Source organism: Cheilinus undulatus, linkage group 24 (genome assembly GCF_018320785.1).
Source record: "Cheilinus undulatus linkage group 24, ASM1832078v1, whole genome shotgun sequence".
Classification (NCBI taxonomy): Eukaryota; Metazoa; Chordata; class Actinopteri; order Labriformes; family Labridae; genus Cheilinus; species Cheilinus undulatus.
In genome coordinates, this window is record NC_054888.1 from 1,026,713 (window position 1) to 1,048,675 (window position 21,963).

The 21,963-nt window shown below is 42.9% G+C and overlaps 1 protein-coding gene across 6 annotated transcripts in view; it reads left to right on the top strand.

Moving 5' to 3' along the window:
• The first annotated feature begins 9,094 nt into the window (after positions 1 to 9,094).
• LOC121505964 (target of Nesh-SH3-like) overlaps positions 9,095 to 21,963 on the top strand; it is a 42,913-nt gene continuing 30,044 nt past the window's right edge. For all 6 annotated transcript variants that reach the window (XM_041781412.1, XM_041781414.1, XM_041781416.1 and 3 more), the window contains exons 1-6: positions 9,095 to 9,302; positions 11,599 to 11,778; positions 18,775 to 18,843; positions 18,928 to 19,060; positions 19,225 to 19,406; positions 19,599 to 19,651. In XM_041781412.1, coding sequence (XP_041637346.1) covers positions 9,215 to 9,302; positions 11,599 to 11,778; positions 18,775 to 18,843; positions 18,928 to 19,060; positions 19,225 to 19,406; positions 19,599 to 19,651 — 705 coding nt within the window. In that variant the 5' untranslated portion in view covers positions 9,095 to 9,214. The remainder of the gene's footprint in view (positions 9,303 to 11,598; positions 11,779 to 18,774; positions 18,844 to 18,927; positions 19,061 to 19,224; positions 19,407 to 19,598; positions 19,652 to 21,963) is intronic.

Genomic DNA, 21,963 nt, shown 5'->3' on the forward strand with positions numbered 1-21,963 from the left:
AGTTGGACACTAAACTACCACAGAGAGACACTAAACTACCACAGACGGACACTAAACTACCACCGAGAGACAGTAAACTACCACAAAGACAGTAAACTACCACAGAAAAACAGTCAACTACCACATACACAGTAAACTACCACAGAGAGACACTAAAATACCACAGAGAGACACTAAACTACCACAGAGAGACAGTAAACTACCACAGAGAGACAGAAAACTACCACAGAGAGACAAAAAACTACCACAGAGACACCCTAAACTACCACAGAGAGACACTAAACTACCACAGAGAGACACTAAACTACCATAGAGCCACAAAACTACCACAGGGACACTAAAGTACCACAGACAGACAGTAAATTACCACAAAGACAGTAAACTACCACAGACGGACACTAAACTACCACAGACAGATATTAAACTACAAAAGACAGACACTAAACTACCATGGTGAGACAGTAAACTACCACATAGAGACAGTGAACTACCACAGAGAGATAGTAAACTACCACAGAAAGACAGTAAACTACAACAGACAGACATTAAACTACCACAGAGAGACAGTAAACTACCACACACAGACATTAAACTACAAAAGACAGACACTAAATTACCACAGAGAGACAGTAAACTACCACATAGAGACAGTAAACTACCAAAAAAAGACAGTAAACTACAACAGACAGACATTAAACTACCACAGAGAGAAAGTAAACTACCACACACAGACATTAAACTACAAAAGACAGACACTAAACTACCACAGACAGACAGTAAACTACCACATAGAGACAGTAAACTACCACAGAAAGACAGTAAACTACCACAAAGACACTAAATTGCCACAGAAAGACACTAAAATACCACAGAGAGACAGTAAACTACCACAGAGAGTCCCTAAAATACCACAGAGAGACAGTAAACTACCACTGAGAGACACTAAAATACCACAGAGAGACAGTAAACTACCACAGAGAGACACTAAACTACCCATAGAGAGACACTAAAATACCACAGAGAGACACTAAACGACCACAGACAGACACCAAACTACCACAGAGAGACACTAAAATACCACAGAGAGACACTAAAATACCACAGAGAGACAGTAAACTACCATAGAGAGACACTAAAATACCACAGAGAGACACTAAACGACCACAGACAGACACCAAACTACCACAGAGAGACACTAAAATACCACAGAGAGACACTAAAATACCACAGAGAGACAGTAAACTACCACAGAGAGACACTAAACTACCCATAGAAAGACACTAAAATACCACAGAGAGACACTAAACTACCACAGACAGACAGTAAACTACCAAAAAGAGACAGTAAATTGCCACAAAGACACTAAACTACCACAGAGAGACAGTAAACTACCACAGAGAGACAGTAAACTACCATAGCAAGACACTAAACTAGCACAGAGAGACACTAAACTACCACAGACGGACACTAAACTACCACAGAGAGACAGTCAACTACCACAGACAGACATTAAACTACAAAAGACAGACACTAAACAACCATGGTGAGACAGTAAACTACCACAGAGAGACAGTAAACTACCACAGAGAGACACTAAACTACCACAGAAAGACAGTAAACTACAACAGACAGACATTAAACTACCACAGAGAGACAGTAAACTACCACACACAGACATTAAACTATAAAAGACACACACTAAACTACCACAGAAAGACATTAAACTACAAAAGACAGACACTAAACAACCATGGTGAGAAAGTAAACTACCACATAGAGACAGTAAACTACCACAGAAAGACCATAAACTACAACAGACAGACATTAAACTACCACAGAGAGACAGTAAACTACCACACACAGACATTAAACTACAAAAGACAGACACTAAACTACCACAGACAGACAGTAAACTACCACATAGAGACAGTAAACTACCACATAGAGAGACACTAAAATACCATAGCAAGACACTAAACTATCACAGACAGACAGTAAACTACCACAGAGAGACAGTAAAATACCACAAACAGAAACTAAATTACCCAACGAGACAGTTAACTACCACAGAGAGACACTAAACTACCACAAAGACACTAAACTACCACAGAGAGACACTAAAATACCACAGAGAGACACTAAAATACCACAGAGAGACAGTAAACTACCACAGACAGAAAGTAAACTACCAAAAAGAGACATTAAATTGCCACAAAGACACTAAACTACCACAGAGAGACAGTAAACTACCACAGAGAGACAGTAAATTACCACTGAGAGACAGTCAACTACCACAGAGAGACACTAAACTACCACAGACAGACAGTAAACTACCACAGAAAGACAGTAAACTACAACAGACAGACATTAAACTACCACAGAGAGACAGTTAACTACCACATAGAGACAGTAAACTATAAAAGACACACACTAAACTACCACAGAAAGACATTAAACTACAAAAGACAGACACTAAACTACCATGGTGAGAAAGTAAACTACCACATAGAGACAGTAAACTACCACAGAGAGATAGTAAACTACCACAGAAAGACCATAAACTACAACAGACCGACATTAAACTACCACAGAGAGACAGTAAACTACCACACACAGACATTATACTACAAAAGACAGACACTAAACTACCACAGACAGACAGTAAACTACCACATAGAGACAGTAAACTACCACATAGAGAGACACTAAAATAACATAGCAAGACACTAAACTACCACAGAGAGACACTAAACTACCACAAAGACACTAAACTACCACAGAGAGACACTAAAATACCACAGAGAAACAGTAAACTACCACAGAGAGAAACTAAACTACCACAGACAGACAGTAAACTACCACAGAGAGACACTAAATTACCACAGAGAGACACTGAACTACCATAGAGAGACAGTTAACTACCACAGAGAGACAGTAAACTACCAAAGAGAGACAGTAAACTACCACAAAGACACTAAACTACCACAGAGAAACACTAAACTTCCACAGAGAGACAGTAAATTACCACTGAGAGACAGTCAACTACCACAGAGAGACACTAAACTACCACAGACAGACAGTAAACTACCACAGACAGACACTAAACTACCACAGAGACACAGTAAACTACCACAGATGGACACTAAACTACCACAGAGAGACACTAAACTACCACAGATGGACACTAAACTACCACCGAGAGACAGTGAACTACCACAAAGACACTAAACTACCACGGAGAAACACTAAACTACCACAGAGAGACACTAAACTACCACAGACAGACGGTAAACTACCACAGAAACACAGTCAACTACCACAAAGACAGTAAACTACCACAGAGAGACACTAAACTACCACAGAGAGACACTAAACTACCACAGAGAGACAGAAAACTACCACAGAGAGACCCTAAACTACCACAGAGAGACACTAAACTACCACAGAGAGAAACTAAACTACCATAGAGCCACAAAACTACCACAGATGGACACCAAACTACCACAGAGAGACACTAAACTACCACAGAGAGACACTAAACTACCACAGAGAGACAGTAAACTACAACAAACAGACACTAAACTACCATAGAGAGGCACTAAACTACCACAGAGGGACACTAAAATAGCACAGAGAGACAGTAAACTACCACAGAGAGACAGTAAACTACCACAGAGAGACAGTAAACTACCACAGAGAGACACTAAACTACCACAGAGAGACAGTAAACTACCGCAGAGAGACCCTAAACTACCACAGAGAGACACTAAACTACCAGAGAGAGACTAAACTACCAGAGAGCCACAAAACTACCACAGGGACACTAAAGTACCACAGACAGACAGTAAATTACCTCAAAGACAGTAAACTACCACAGAGACAGTAAACTACCACAGAAACACTAAACTACCACACAAAGACAGTAAACTGCCACAGAGAGACACTAAACTACCACAAAGACACTAAACTACCACAGACAGACACTAACCTTACAGAGAGACCGTTAACTACCACAGACAGACACTAAACTACCACAGACACTAAACTACCACAGACAGACACTAAAGACTAAAGAGAGACTAACTGGACTGTAGGGGTCAGACTAACTGGACTGTTGGGGTCAGACTAACTGGACCGTAGAGGTCAGAGTAACTGGACTGTGGGGGTCAGAGTAACTGGACTGTAGGGGTCAGAGTAACTGGACTGTGGGGGTCGGACCAACTGGACTGGGGGTTCAGACTTACTAGACTGTAGGGGTCAGAGTAACTGGACTGTAGGGGTCAGACTAACTGGACCGTAGAGGTCAGACTAACTGGACTGTAGGGGTCAGAGTAACTGGGCTGTGGGTCGGACCAACTGGACTGTAGGAGTCAGACTAACTGGACTGTAGGGGTCAGACTAACTGGACTGTAGGGGTCAGAGTAACTGGACTGTAGGGGTCAGACTAACTGGACTGTAGGGGTCAGAGTAACTGGACTGTGGGGGTCAGAGTAACTGGACTGTGGGGGTCAGAGTAACTGGACTGTAGGGGTCAGACTAACTGGACTGTGGGGGTCAGAGTAACTGGACTGTGGGGGTCAGAGTAACTGGACTGTGGGGGTCAGAGTAACTGGACTGTAGGGGTCAGAGTAACTGGACTGTAGGGGTCAGAGTAACTGGACTGTGGGGGTCAGAGTAACTGGACTATAGGGGTCTAGACTTAAATTTGTAAACAGACTGATCCTGACGGCGACTCATGTCGATGATCTTCCTCCTCTCCTCCATCCGTCGTCACAGTTTCCTGGCTGTGCGTTCACCTGTCAGGTGTCTTTCATCGCCGCTCTTCTTCTTCTCTCCTTCCTCTTGTGTAACTCTGATCTTTAAATATTTTTCCTCTTTTTTCTTCATCAGCTGCCGTTTGGCAGCGCAGCACCCTCTTCCTGTCGCATGTGACGCCACGTGTTGGATGGTGGCGTCCTCTCAGTCCACTGATGGAGCTATTCTTCCTCCCTCCTCCTCCTCACCGCCATCCCTCTGACACGGAGAAAACATGTCAGCCTCCTGGCTCCCTGCGTGCACGTGTGAGGTGGGTGGCTGGGCTGTGATGAGGGCGGGGTCTGTATGATGTTGTGATGTTTCCCATCACGCCGGGGTCCAGGAGTGGCGGGGGCCACCGAGGACGCTCTGGTTTCACGAGCTGTGAGCAAGCACGTGCAGAAACCTCAGCGACCCTCACAAAGAGCGGAGCGTGGTTAACGGACGGAGCGGCCGGCGGCGTGTTAGTGCTGTAACATCGGTGTGATTTACATTCCTGTCATTCCTCGCTCTGTTCCTGCCTCCAGCTGCTCGCCGCCATCAAACGCACGGTGAGCCGTTAGAGAGAAAAACAAACACAGAGACACATGCTGGTGATTAGAGGCAGGCTGCTGTGGGGGTCTGACAGTGTTTGAGGACGGGGTCTACCACGCACAGGTGCAGGGGCACAGGTAACCATCAGCCCCTCTGTTTGTCTTCAGAGTCAGAGTTTAAGACAACGACCGACAGAATGATGACAGAGACACGAAACAGAGTCACCAAGATGACGACAGGTCACCAGTACCAACACAGCAACGCTTTAAAGCATCAGAAATATCAGAATATGTACGCCAGATAGTCAGAGTCAGCCAGGAGACCACTGAGCAACAGGAAACGACCTTATAAGGATGTGAAATTACTGTAAATAAGCAGAACACGGTCAGAAAGAACACGTTCATAAAGACTGGAAATGTGTGCAAACCAACAACAAGAGTTGAGAAAAGTCGACAGAGACGCACAAACACATCCACAAAATGACCACCAGACACAGAAATGAACACGGAAGACAACAAAGAGACACAAAACAACAACAAAGAGATACAAAACAACAACAAAGAGATACAAAACAACAACAAAGAGACACAAAACAACAACAAAGAGACACAAAACAACAACAAAGAGACACAAAACAACAACAAAGAGACACAAAACAACAACAAAGAGACACAAAACAACAACAAAGAGACACAAAACAACAACAAAGAGACACAAAACAACAACAAAGAGACACAAAACAACAACAAATAGACAAGACAGCAACAAAGAGACACAAAACAACAACTAAGAGACAAGACAGCAACACAGAGACACAAAACAACAACAAAGAGACACAAAACAACAACCAAGAGACAAGACAGCAACAAAGAGACACAAAACAACAACAAAGAGACACAAAAAAGCAACAAAGAGACACAAAAAAAAACAACAAAGAGACACAAAACAACATAGAGACAAGACAGGGAGAAAGAGACACAAAATAATAACAAAGAGACAAGACAGCAACAAAGAGACACAAAACAACAACAAAGAGACACAAAACAGCAACAAAGAGACACAAAACAACAACAAAGAGACACAAAACAACAACAAAGAGACACAAAACAACAACAAAGAGACACAAAACAACAACAAAGAGACACAAAACAACAACAAAGAGACACAAAACAACAACAAAGAGACACAAAAAAGCAACAAAGAGACACAAAAAAACAACAAAGAGACACAAAACAACATAGAGACAAGACAGGGAGAAAGAGACACAAAATAATAACAAAGAGACAAGACAGCAACAAAGAGACACAAAACAACAAAGAGACACAAAACAGCAACAAAGAGACACAAAACAACAACAAAGAGACACAAAACAACAACAAAGAGAGACAAAACAGCAAGAAAGAGACAAGACAGCAAGAAAGAGACACAAAACAACAACAAAGAGACACAAAACAACAACAAAGAGACAAGACAGGGAGAAAGAGACACAAAACAACCACAAAGAGACACAAAACAACAACAAAGAGATGAGACAGCAACAAGGAGAAACAAAATGGCAACAAAGAGACACAAAATAATAACAAAGAGACAAGACAGCAACAAAGAGACACAAAACAGTAACAAAGAGACAAGACAGCAACAAAGAGACACAAAACAGCAACAGAGAGACAAGACAGGGAGAAAGAGACACAAAACAACCACAAAGAGACACAAAACAGCAACAAAGAAACAAGACAGCAACAAAGACACACAAAACAACAACAAAGAGACGAGACAGCAACAAAGAGTCACATAACAACAACAAAGAGACTAGACAGCAACAAAGAGACACAAAACATCAACAAAGAGACAAGAAAGCAAGAAAGAGACACAAAACATCAACAACGAGACAAGACAGCAGGAAAGAGACACAAAACAACAACAAAGAGACGAGACAACACAACAAAGAGACAAGACAGCAACAAAGAGACACAAAACAACAACAAAGAGACGAGACAACAACAAAGAGACACAAAACAACAACAAAGACACAAAACAACAACAAAGAGATGAGACAGCAACAAAGAGAAACAAAACGACAACGAAGAGACAAGACAGCAACAAGGACACACAAAACAACAACACAGAGACGAGACAGCAACAAAGAGTCACAAAACAACAACAAAGAGACAAGACAGCAAGAAAGAGACACAAAACATCAACAAAGAGACAAGACAGCAAGAAAGAGACACAAAACAGCAACAAAAAGACAAGACAGCAAGAAAGAGACACAAAACAACAACAAAGAGACGAGACACACAACAAAGAGACAAGAAAACAACAAAGAGACACAAAACAACAACAAAGAGACGAGACAGCAACAAAGAGACACAAAACAACAACAAAGAGACACAAAACAACAACAAAGAGACAAGACAGCAACAAAGAGACACAAAACAACAACAAAGAGATGAGACAGCAACAAAGAGTCACAAAACAACAACAAAGAGATAAGACAGCAAGAAAGAGACACAAAATAGCAACAAAAAGACAAGACAGCAAGAAAGAGACACAAAACAACAACAAAGAGACACAAAACAAAAACAAAGACACAAGACAGCAAGAAAGAGACACAAAACAACAACAAAGAGACACAAAACAAAAACAAAGACACAAGACAGCAAGAAAGAGACACAAAACAACAACAAAGAGACACAAAACAACAACCAAGAGACAAGACAGCAACAAAGAGACACAAAACAACAACAAAGAGACGAGACAGCAACAAACAGACACAAAACAACAACAAATAGACAAGACAGCATGAAAGAGACACAAAACAACAACAAAGACACAGAAAACACCAACAGTGAGACTTGAACCGGCATCAAGGACCTAATATATCTGCAATGAGACATTAAATAGCCCAGGGATGCAGAACAACAAAAAGACTAAAAATAATGAGAAAGACACAAAAACTCATAAATATTGGATAAAAGGAACCAACAACAAGACACAAACCATTACAGTGAGATGGAAGACAGGAAGACACACAACAAAATAGAACTATTCACCATAGAAAATGTACAAAACAATAGGATGCAAAAAACTACAAGTAAATACAAGATACAGGTCCACAGCAACAAGATGCAACCACAGGGCAGCAAGTGACAGTGAGATGCAAAACCAAATGCAAAAATACAATAAAATGCAAAACTACAAGATTTGAAACTGCAAGATGAAAAGTACAAAAACAAGATGCAAAACTACAATAGGATGCAAAACAACAAGATGAAAGGACAAAAACAAGATGCAAAACTACAAGAAGATGCAAACCAAGTGTAAACAGAGCAGCGTATTTACAGAGGTATTTATGACCCGACTGGGATGTAAACAACAACATGATAAACAACAACAACATGATAAACAAGGACTCCACAGAGGATCATGACATCTCCAGACATTCATAAAAGTTCTGTCTTTGTCTAACCTCTCTGTGTTTGAGCTTTCATGTTCAACACTGACAGAGCTGCTGAACAACAACACATGAGGACGAAGAGGAGGAAGGAGGGGGAGGGGGAGGGGGGAGAAGGCGGGAGGCTAGCATGATGGAGAAAACAGCCAAAGACAAAAAAAGATGAATCTGTTGATGTTTGAGCTCTACAGAGAAGAAAAGGAGGAGGAGGAGGGTACAGTAGGCTGGTGATGTCATCAGGCAACGCCCACCTGCAGAGACTATACATGTGGGCATGGTGGCGGTCCGAGTCTCCACAGCGAGGACGTCCCACAGCTGAACAAGTCCTAAGACCCAGTGACGGGACAGGCTTAGTGAAGTTGTCAGCTCCCGGTCGCTCCTCTTCATCTTCACCTCAGCCTCCATCATCATCGTCAGCGTCTCCTGAAGGTCATGGCGGGCTGCGCTCTCCTCCAGGCCCTCTTCCTGCTCCTGGGATGGACGATGCTGCTCAGCGGCACGCCGGCACAGAGGATCAGAGGTGAGAGCCAGACACTGAAGGGTTAACGGCTGCAGGAAAGGTGGAGGAAAATCAGAGAGATTAGAGGAAAGATTCAGGGATAATGGGGGGGGGGGCAGAGATCAACAGGAGATGAAGTTTCCAGTCCAGATTACTGTGGCAGAGGTGATAGGTGTTTTAAAATGGAGGATTTTAAAGGATGATTGCAAAGATTCTCTATGTTCTCAGTAAATGCATGCTGTGTTGAGATGAAGTCAGTGTAGCTTTTCTTCTGCCCTGAAAGCTTCTGAACTCCTCAGATGTCTCTGCATGTAGCCGTGAGGGTGTCAGTGTCGTGTTTTCATGCTGCTGTCTGCAGAGAGGGGAAGCAGACGTGCAGGTTTGGCTGTTGACTCTGCAGAAAATAACATGCATCTTCTTTTGCACGCCATATTTGACTTCGTGGAGACGAATTTGTAGTTTCTGCCTGAAAAGTTTCAGAATTCCTGACAACATTTCTGCATCTTCTTCTGCAGAGTTTTGGATGTAAAGATGCAGCTGTGTGTAGAGAGGGAGCATGCATGTTCAGGTTCAGGTCATTCAAATCCATGCACTTGTTCCTGCAGTCAGAATCTGGATTCTAGAAAGTTCTCCTGAGAATAAGGACCAGCATGCACCCTGTTTTTATTGGATTAAAAGTGAGGGTTCTTCTGTTTCTGCCTGTAAATCTTCCAAACTCCTGCAGAGTTAAAGCTGAGTGAAAGGTGTGAGTGAATGTGCCGAGTCTGCAGAAATGTGGCAGAAGTATCTCAGCAGGATGCCAAACACGTGAATGGACGATAAACATGCAGCTTCTCTGAGGCGTAGAGGTGCAGGTTTCTGGTCTGTTCCGGTCTGCAGAGGTTTCAGACTCATGCATGTGTGCACAGAGGTAGAGCAGAGGAGAAGAGCTGTGGGTAAATGTGCAGATTTTAGAGTTCAGTCTGCAGACGGCGAGAACAAACATGAGAACAAGGACCAACATGCATCCTCCTCTCCGCTGATCCCTGATCCTCACGCCTCCTCTCCTGATGGCGAGGAGCGTTTCTCTGCAGGTTAAACGTGAGCGTGGGAGGAGATGGGGTGGATGTGGGCGCTGTTCTCCATCCTCTCTGATTAGACGCCTCCACGCCTCGTCTCTTTGGCGTTCAGGTGGATCCGGCTGCAGGTGTGCAGGGAGGGGGGGCAGACTTTAGTCCTGATCAGACCTGTGATGGTTCTGTCTCACTGAGCGTTTAAAGTTATGTAAGAACATCAAATCCTGCAGAGCGCCGCGGTGGTCCGATTACCTCAGAGGGCGAGCGACAGCCAAGAACAACAGAGAGAGAGAGGGCCGGGGGGGGCTTCCTCTCAGAGTCAAACTTTAATTGTTGCAGTAAAACTAAAACCACGAGCTCTCTGAGACCGTTTGGAGGTTTTTCCTGTGAAATCCTGATTTAGTGTTTCAGTCTGCAGCTTTGTCCGTCTGTCGTTGTTTGGTTAATAAAGTTTTAGAGGGCGGGACACGCCTGTGAACAGCTGTTCCTCTCATCACCTCCTCGCATCATAAACACATGAAAACACAGCCGGGCCGTCCTGGAGTGGCTCTGAGGAGGCATCGGTCCACCAGGGGGCGGCAGAAACACCACGTGGCTCTCTCTGTCACATGGTCATCTTCGGTCCTTCGTTAGGGGCGGAGCCTGTGGGAGTCAGAGCTGAGAGCCAGCTATTTCCAAACATTGAACATTCCGTCTTCTTCCGTTGATGATGTCATCCTCTGACTGGCTTTAGAATCTTGGGGGAACGTTCCATCCTTGCCTTTAAATGCAGCCCATTCTGGTTGTCATGGCTACTGCTCCGTAGTACCTGAATCTGATTGGTCTAGAGTGTTCACAGCGTGGATACTCAGGTTTTTACGCTGCGTTGTTATTGGCTAACGGCCAATCAGATGTCAGCTGACTTGTATTATTATGGGATGTTGGCTTCAGTCACTAAAGCTAAACACATTCTTCATCCTGCTAGTCTGTCTACAGCGTTAACCATGGTAGCGCCACCTAGTGCTGACACTAGGAAGGACGTGTTCTCAGTCATATCTCAGTGTTTGCTGTGGGCCACATTTGGCCCCCGGGCCACAGTTTGGACACCCCTGCCCTAAATCTACATTAGCCCTATCCAATTGTAGTGAGAAAAATGAGTCAAATCCTCAACTCTGATTGGTTGGATGTGTTTTTGATTCAGGTCTTTGCTGATCTAAAAGGCCGCCATCTTCCCCCTACATACCTGAACCATCTCTTCTTCTTCTTCTCCTGTTTTTTTCCAGTACGTCGTCAGAACATGAAGGTGCGGATCAACGCCACCGGCGACACCATCGTCATGAAGTTTGTGCGTCCGAGTCCTGACGTGAAGCTGGAAGGTTACGTTCTGGGTTACGGCAGCAGCATGTTCTCCAAACAGTTCATCCCTCTGCCGGAGAACGGAGAACAGTACGAGACGGAGCTGGGTAAGACGTCCATCAGGCCTCTAGGTCATCACAGACGTGGTTCTAGTGTCTGATTTTATGATCTTTAGCTGGGTAAGACGTCCATCAGGCCTCTAGGTCATCACAGGCGTGGTTCTAGTGTCTGATTTTATGATCTTTAGCTGGGTAAGACGTCCATCAGGCCTCTAGGTCATCACAGACGTGGTTCTAGTGTCTGATTTTATGATCTTTATTAAATGTCTATGTTGTACAGCTGGTTTAAAGTTGTTCTGATGTCAGCAGTGTCCTCTCTGGGCTTCTGTAGTTCTCAGTAAACAATGGCTGTCCCAAACCTCCTCCTAGCAGACTGGTTCATTAAAGACGGACTCATCAGAACAACCTGGATCCCAACCAGGCTCTGAGAACACCCACTACTCCATACTAGACCAGATGAACCCAGAAGAAAGACCCCAACATCCCCAGCTTCACCAACATTCCAACCTTTTCCCCTGATGATGTTATCCTTTAAGGTCTTTGATAGATTACAGAGGTGATGTCATCAACTCTCTAAAACATTCCATTCCGCTATAAAATATTCCATTCCTCCTCCTCTACTTTTTTCTTTTGAAGATGATGTCATCAGAGCTTATAAAACATTCCATTCTCTCCTGTGAAGATGATGTCATCAGAGCTTCTAAAACATTCCATTCTTTCCTTTGAAGATGATGTCATCAGAGCTTCTAAAACATTCCATTCTTTCCTGTGAAGATGATGTCATCAGAGCTTCTAAAACATTCCATTCTTTCCTGTGAAGATGATGTCATCAGAGCTTATAAAACATTCCATCCTTCCCCAGTGTTCAGACCTCTGTTGTAGTAATATGAATGTAATCAGAGAAATGTTAAACCTCTCTCAGCGTGCGTGTTTAGAGTCGCTGCAGTGCATTGTGGGATACTCTGATGGAGTCCATCCCTAGCTGAGCTCCTCTGCTCTGATGATTGATGTCTGAGGCTGCAGCAGCTGTTAGTCTGGGTTTCTCTGAGGCTCCTTCCTGCTGCTCCAGGTCCAGTCTTCCTGCTGCTCCAGGTCCAGTCTTCCTGGTGCTCCAGGTCCAGTCTTCCTGCTGCTCCAGGTCCAGTCTTCCTGCTGCTCCAGGTCCAGTCTTCCTGCTGCTCCAGGTCCAGTCTTCCTGCTGCTCCAGGTCCAGTCTTCCTCCCTGGATGTGAAAGCTCCGTGTCTAACTGTCTGATTCGTGTCTAACCGGCTGACTCGTGGGAAAGTGTTCCTCCCCGTCTGTGGGGAAAGGTCTGAACATGAGAACGTGTGAGAGCCCAGTAGGTGGCTCCCATCCTTGTTCTGAAGCCGGGCCAAAAACCTGATCCCAGCAGTCAGCTCCAGGACGTCCCGATTAAAGGAGCGTAGTAGAGCCTGCTGAGAGCCGTCCGTCATCGCTGGGCTGTTCTCTGACTTTAAACTGAATTATTTTACCATGTTTGATCCTGTAACGTCGATAAATCCAGATCAGGTCTGTCCTGGTGCTGGTTCAGTCTCTGTCAGTCAGACGTGGAGGTGGTAAGGCCGCCGTGGTTAAACCAAACCCAGATGCTCCTCTCATTTCTCCAAACCCTGAGGCTGTTGGGGGGGGGGGGTTCTGTGGGTTCTTAGAGCCTTCATGTGGTGTTTACCTTCCTGTTAGAGAAACCATCCATCATCCAGAATCCACCACACTGTTGACTCTCCAGATCCTCCTCTGGGTCTGAGGTTTGGTTTATTCAGCCCCAGGAGAGTCCATGATCCTGTGTGGGACTGACCCGGGTTATTCTATGTTTTATTAGACCACACCCCCTTCTACCTGTCTGATAGCACAGAGACTGGATAGATGGTTCCTGGTTTAGTTTACGGATCAGAAGATCCGTGTCCTTCAGACCAAGTCTGAGCGTGTAATCCAGGAACCTCTGAGGTTTATCCTAAAGCCTGGAGGGGGTTTCCAGGAACGTGGATCTGAAGTCAGACAGAGAAAAAGCTCTCAGGTGTGTTTAACCTGCCGACCTCAGTGACAAACGGAGCTGATGAATGTTCCAGAACCAACAAACAGAGGCGCTAAAAGGCGCTGACTTAAAGACTAAAGCTCGCTCCTACGGGACATCGGGGTGATTGATGAGGTCAGGAGGGGAAGGAGGGGGGCGGGGCAAGTCCTCACCTGTCCCTGTTTGAAGCTTTAAAGAAGAAGAATGAAACTGTAGTGTTTCCATGATTCTCCTAAACATGAACCCTGACAGGACTGCAGGACCAGAACCAGAGTCCTGAGTCTGAGCCAGTGCTCAGAGAGGGACTGCAGGACCAGAACCAGAGTCCTGAGTCTGAGCAAGTGCTCAGAGAGGGACTGCAGGACCAGAACCAGAGTCCTGAGTCTGAGCCAGTGCTCAGAGAGAACCCTGAGCCTGTTAGTGTCACTGAGATTATCAGGAGCAGCTGTGAGTCTGTTTACACTCAGACATCTCTGTTTGGGCCTGCCATGACATCATCATCATGGCCGCCAACCCACAACCAGGTGAAACATTCCTCATGTCCCTGACTCTGCTGTGGCATCTGGTTTACATGGACAGTGTGTTTACATGCTAACGTACACGGTGTGTTTACATGCTGCTATGCTAACGTACACGGTGTGTTTACATGCTGCTATGCTAACGTACACGGTGTGTTTACATGCTGCTATGCTAACGTACACGGTGTGTTTACATGCTAACGTACACGGTGTGTTTACATGCTGCTATGCTAACGTAAACGGTGTGTTTACATGCTAACGTACACGGTGTGTTTACATGCTGCTATGCTAACGTACACGGTGTGTTTACATGCTGCTATGCTAACGTACACGGTGTGTTTACATGCTGCTATGCTAACGTACACGGTGTGTTTACATGCTAACGTACACGGTGTGTTTACATGCTGCTATGCTAACGTACACGGTGTGTTTACATGCTGCTATGCTAACGTACACGGTGTGTTTACATGCTAACGTACACGGTGTGTTTACATGCTGGTATGTTAACGTACACGGTGTGTTTACATGCTGCTATGCTAACGTACACGGTGTGTTTACATGCTAACGTACACGGTGTGTTTACATGCTGGTATGTTAACGTACACGGTGTGTTTACATGCTAACGTACACGGTGTGTTTACATGCTGGTATGTTAACGTACACGGTGTGTTTACATGCTAGTATGTTAACATACACGGTGTGTTTACATGCTGGTATGTTAACGTACACGGTGTGTTTACATGCTAACGTACACGGTGTGTTTACATGCTGGTATGTTAACGTACACGGTGTGTTTACATGCTAACGTACACGGTGTGTTTACATGCTGGTATGTTAACGTACACGGTGTGTTTACATGCTAACGTACACGGTGTGTTTACATGCTGGTATGTTAATGTACACGGTGTGTTTACATGCTAGTATGTTAACATACACGGTGTGTTTACATGCTAGTATGCTAACGTACACGGTGTGTTTACATGCTAACGTACACGGTGTGTTTACATGCTGGTATGTTAACGTACTCGGTGTGTTTACATGCTGGTATGTTAACGTACACGGTGTGTTTACATGCTAACGTACATGGTGTGTTTACATGCTGGTATGTTAATGTACACGGTGTGTTTACATGCTGGTATGTTAACGTACACGGTGTGTTTACATGCTAACGTACACGGTGTGTTTACATGCTGCTATGCTAACGTAAACGGTGTGTTTACATGCTAGTATGTTAACATACACGGTGTGTTTACATGCTGCTATGCTAACGTACCAGGTGTGTTTACATGCTTGTATGTTAACGTATCAGGTGTGTTTACATGCTGGTATGTTAACATACACGGTGTGTTTACATGCTAGTATGCTAACATACACGGTGTGTTTACATGCTAGTATGCTAACGTACACGGTGTGTTTACATGCTAGTATGTTAACATACACAGTGTGTTTACATGCTAGTATGTTAACGTACAGGGTGTGTTTACATGCTAGTATGTTAACATACACGGTGTGTTTACATGCTAGTATGCTAACGTACACGGTGTGTTTACATGCTAGTATGTTAACATACACAGTGTGTTTACATGCTAGTATGTTAACGTACAGGGTGTGTTTACATGCTAGTTTGTTAACATACACGGTGTGTTTACATGCTGGTATGTTAACGTACATGGTGTGTTTACATGCAGGTATGTTAACGTACACGGTGTGTTTACATGCTGGTATGTTAACGTACATGGTGTGTTTACATGCAGGTATGTTAACGTACACGGTGTGTTTACATGCTAGTATGTTAACATACACGGTGTGTTTACATGCTGGTATGTTAACGTACATGGTGTGTTTACATGCAGGTATGTTAACGTACACGGTGTGTTTACATGCTGGTATGTTAACGTACATGGTGTGTTTACATGCTGGTATGTTAACGTACATGGTGTGTTTACATGCCGGTATGTTAACGTACACGGTGTGTTTACATGCTGGTATGTTAACGTACATGGTGTGTTTACATGCTGGTATGTTAACGTACACGGTGTGTTTACATGCTGGTATGTTAACGTACATGCACAGTACATTAAAGTGGTCCTCAGCCTCATGACCATAACATTGATCTGCTGAAAACGTGTTTTTAAATCTTTTTATGTTTTTGTTTAAGTTCCACAGTCAGACAGCGCCATGATAACACCAGCCTAACTGAAACAACTAAATCAACTCTGTGACAAAACCTCTGATAGACCCGGTGTAATATCCATGCCAGACCTGTAGGGGGAGCTGTCTCTGTGTAATTAAACAACACTGGAAACTCGCATCCTCTTCCTCCTACAGAGCGGTGAGGTTTAAACGTCTAAAACGGCTGAAAAGGGTTTAGAGGACGGAATGTTTCTAAACTGTGATTACATCATCTTCATAGACAGAGAACGGATTGTTTTATAATCCTTGATGACATCTTCAAAGAATGGAATGTTTTATAATCCTTGATGACATCTTCAAAGAATGGAATGTTTTATAATCCTTGATGACATCTTCAAAGAACGGAATGTTTTATAATCCTTGATGACATCTTCAAAGAACGGATTGTTTTATAATCCTTGATGACATCTTCAAAGAATGGAATGTTTTATAATCCTTGATGACATCTTCAAAGAACGGAATGTTTTATAATCCTTGATGACATCTTCAAAGAACGGAATGTTTTATAATCCTTGATGACATCTTCAAAGAACGGATTGTTTTATAATCCTTGATGACATCTTCAAAGAATGGAATGTTTTATAATCCTTGATGACATCTTCAAAGAACGGAATGTTTTATAATCCTTGATGACATCTTCAAAGAACGGAATGTTTTATAATCCTTGATGACATCTTCAAAGAACGGAATGTTTTATAATCCTTGATGACATCTTCAAAGAACGGATTGTTTTATAATCCTTGATGACATCTTCAGAGAACGGAATGTTTTATAATCCTTGATGACATCTTCAAAGAACGGAATGTTTTATAATCCTTGATGACATCTTCAAAGAACGGAATGTTTTATAATCCTTGATGACATCTTCAAAGAACGGAATGTTTTATAATCCTTGATGACATCTTCAAAGAACGGAATGTTTTATAATCCTTGATGACATCTTCAAAGAACGGAATGTTTTATAATCCTTGATGACATCTTCAAAGAACGGAATGTTTTATAATCCTTGATGACATCTTCAAAGAACGGATTGTTTTATAATCCTTGATGACATCTTCAAAGAAAGGAATGTTTTATAATCCTTGATGACATCTTCAAAGAAAGGAATGTTTTATAATCCTTGATGACATCTTCAAAGAACGGAATGTTTTATAATCCTTGATGACATCTTCAAAGAATGGAATGTTTTGTAATCCTTGATGACATCTTCAAATAACGGAATGTCTTATAATCTTGGTTATTGTCCAAGACAGAATGGAATGTTTGTGAAGTTATGGATGTTTGGGGCCTTTTTCTTTATATTTCGGTAAAAAGTAGGCCATAGTTCACAATTTTAGTTAAAGTGGGTGGAGCCAGTAAGGAATTTCTATCACTGACGGTCAACCTGAGAGGAGAGATTGTTGGTAAATGGTCGTTACTCTACATGGAGTGACCAATCATCAATCAGTATTGGTAATCAGCTGTTCTTTAAACATCGTATTGATTATTGATTATTGATTATCTCCATCTCATCGTCCAATCATCTGTAACATTGTATTGATTATTGATTATCTCCATCTCATCGTCCAATCATCTGTAACATCGTATTGATTATTGATTATTGATTATCTCCATCTCATCATCCAATCATCTGTAACATTGTATTGATTATTGATTATCTCCATCTCATGGTCCAATCATCTGTAACATCGTATTGATTATTGATTATCTCCATCTCATGGTCCAATCATCTGTAACATCGTATTGATTATTGATTATCTCCATCTCATGGTCCGATCATCTGTAACATCGTATTGATTATTGATTATCTCCATCTCATGGTCTGATCATCTGTAACATCGTATTGATTATTGATTATCTCCATCTCATCGTCCGATCATCTGTAACATCGTATTGATTATTGATTATCTCCATCTCATCGTCCGATCATCTGTAACATCGTATTGATTATTGATTATCTCCATCTCATGGTCCAATCATCTGTAACATCGTATTGATTATTGATTATCTCCATCTCATGGTCCAATCATCTGTAACATCGTATTGATTATTGATTATCTCCATCTCATGGTCCAATCATCTGTAACATCGTATTGATTATTGATTATCTCCATCTCATGGTCCAATCATCTGTAACATCGTATTGATTATTGATTATCTCCATCTCATGGTCCAATCATCTGTAACATCGTATTGATTATTGATTATCTCCATCTCATGGTCCAATCATCTGTAACATCGTATTGATTATTGATTATCTCCATCTCATCGTCTGATCATGGCTCTGTCTGTTGTTCCAGACGCTGAGCCAAAGTACCTGGTAGCGGTCCAGCCAATCCCGGTTAACGATGTGAAGAAACACTGCACAGGTACGCATGCTGATGCTAGGCTAGGTTTGAAAAGCTGCTCACACTGACAGGAGGTCTCACTCTGCTCTGTTTTTCTCTCCCCAGGTAAAGTGAACCTGGAGAAGCCGCTCCACCTGGTGATCGGCTCAGTCAGCCCGACCGCCGTGCTGCTGTCCTGGGGAAACTACCTGAAGACGCCGTACGAGGGGGACATCCTGAACGAGTGTCTGGAGGACGGGTGAGAGCGAGACTTCAGTCTGGATGATCGGAAATTTGAGAAAGATGATGTTTAAAAAAACAGGAGCTACCAAATATTAGCCGCTGGCTCTCCTGGTGCTTTTGCTGCCCCTAGTGGTCACGCATCCTCAGCCCGCACTGAGGATAGTCCCTGTGTTTTCTCAGGTTCTACACCATCCGCTACAGAGAGAGGAACAGGAACTGGATCTACCAGACCTGCCCGACCAGCGACACGGTCGTCGACAACCTCAAACCCAACACGCCGTACGAGTTTGGCGTCCGCTCCAACAAGGACGACCGCAGCGGCATGTGGAGCAAACCGGTCATCCACAACACCAACATGGGCAGTAAGGAAGCGTTTCAGTGTTTCACTTAGTCACATGACTGCTCAGAGCCGTGACATCACCGTAGTTTACCTACTCAGAGGGTTTTAATGCTTTTCTGATCCTCAGGAGGGCGAGGAAGCGTCTAAAGATCAAACCACAGCTTCACCATAACAGCATGTTCACATTTTTAACCTTCATTCTTTCATTTGACAGATAAAAATGCACAGAAGCCCTTCAAGCTGAGAAATCCTCTGGCCAAGCCTCTGGTGAGTCTCCTTCAGCCTGCAGACCTCAGAAACCCACCAATGCTTTAGTTCGCCATGAAACAGGAAGTAGGTTTCAGTCCTGAAACGCTGGTAGAGGAGTGAATCTTGACAGCGTGGATTAACGTTTGTAGATGTTAGCTGCCTTCCTTTTATTTATTTATTTGTATGATCAGAGATTATGGAGCACAGTCAGACCAAAGATCCCAGATTAAACCTGCAGACAGGCTGTAGGCAGGATGAGGCTCTGACCACACCGCTCTAAGGCGGTCCTGTCCCGTTGAGAGTCTTTGATCTGGATCCAGCTCCCCTCTATCCTCCGGCGGCGCTCGCGTCTCTGTTTGACTCCCGTTTTAAAATAAAAGCGTGCTCTGAACATGACTTCATCCGTGTCCGTCATGTTCGGGCTCCCGGGAGCCCTGCAGCACATGTATGTTCAGTCAAACATGCGTGTGGTATGACGTCGCCCTCCCAGCAGAAGCTTGTGTTTGCTCTCCCCTCTGAGGGGTCAAAGGTCGAGTCATGTTCAGGTCTCAGTGAGATCTTAAACACACTTCCTGTCTGCCTTTATCACCTCCAGGCTGGTTTCATGAGCTCACGCTGTTTAGGCTCTGGTCCATGAGAGCTACGGGAGCCCAAAGGGGCCAGTGTTCAAAAACTGAACCCTTTATGAAGCTTCATGATGGTTGGGAAAGGCTGGGATAGAAGTCTGATTGTTAGCTCTCTGATTTTAACATTTAATACAACATTATACAACATTACAACATTATTTTATAGTTCACCATCAGGATCTCAGTCAGATTTTCATATGAAACAATGACAGAGTAGTTTCTAAGCTTCTTTAATGGAGGACATCATCTTCAAGGATGGAATGTTCCCTAGACATTTAAATGACAGCATCAAAGGCAAGGATGGAATGATATCTAGACATTTAAACGATGGCATCAAAGTCAAGAATGGAATGTTCTGTAGACCTTAAAATAAAAGCATCAAAGGCAAGGATGGAATGTTCTGTAGACATTTAAATGACAGCATCAAAGGCAAGGATGGAATTTTCTGTAGACGTTAAATGACAGCATCAAAGGCAAGGATGGAATGTTCCCTAGACATTTAAATGACAGCATGAAAGGCAAGGATGGAATGTTCCCTAGACATTTAAACAATAGCATCATAGGCAAGGATGGAATGTTCTGTTGACGTTAAATGACAGCATCAAAGGCGAGGATGGAATGATATCTAGACATTTAAACGATGGCATCAAAGTCAAGAATGGAATGTTCTGTAGACCTTAAAATAAAAGCATCAAGGGCAAGGATGGAATGTTCTGTAGACATTTTAACCATAGCATCAAAGGCAAGGATGCAATGTTCTCTAGACATCTAAATGACAGCATCAAAGGCGAGGATGGAATGATATCTAGACATTTAAATGATAGCATCAAAGGCAAGAGTGGAATGTTCTGTAGACCTTAAAATAAAAGCATCAAAGGCAAGGATGGAATGTTCTGTAGACCTTAAAATAAAAGCATCAAAGGCAAGGATGGAATGTTCTGTAGACCTTAAAATAAAAGTATCAAAGACAAGGATGGAATGTTCTGTAGACATTTAAATGATAGCATCAAAGGCAAGGATAAAATGATCTTTAGACATTTTAATGATATCATCGAAGGCAAGCATGGAATGTTCTGTGGACATTTAAATAATAGCATCAAGGGGCAAATCATCATCCATAGGCTTTAAAGGACAACATTATTAAAGGCAAGGATGGAATGGTCCATAGGCTTTAAAGGACAACATAATTAAAGGAAAAGATAGAATCATCTATAGGCTTTACAGGACAACATTATTAAATGCAAGGATGGAATGGTCCATAGACTTTAAAGGACACCATTATTCAAGGCAAGGATGAATGATCCATAGGCTTTAAAGGACAACATAATTAAAGGCAAGAATGGAATGATCCATAGGCTTTAAAGGACAACATTATCAACGGCAAGGATGGAATGATCCATAGGCTTTCCAGGACAACATTATTAAAGGCAAGAATGGAATGATCCATAGGCTTTACAGGACAACATTATTTAAGGCAAGGATGGAATGATCCATAGGCTTTAAAAGACAACATTATCAAAGGCAAGGATGGAATAATCCATAGGCTTTAAAGGACAACATAATTAAATGCAAGGATGAATGATCCATAGTTTTTAAAGAATAACATAATTAAATGCAAGGATGGAATGATCCATAGGCTTTAAAGTACAACATTTTAAAAGGCAACCATAGAAGGATCCATAGGTTTTACAGTACAGCATTTAA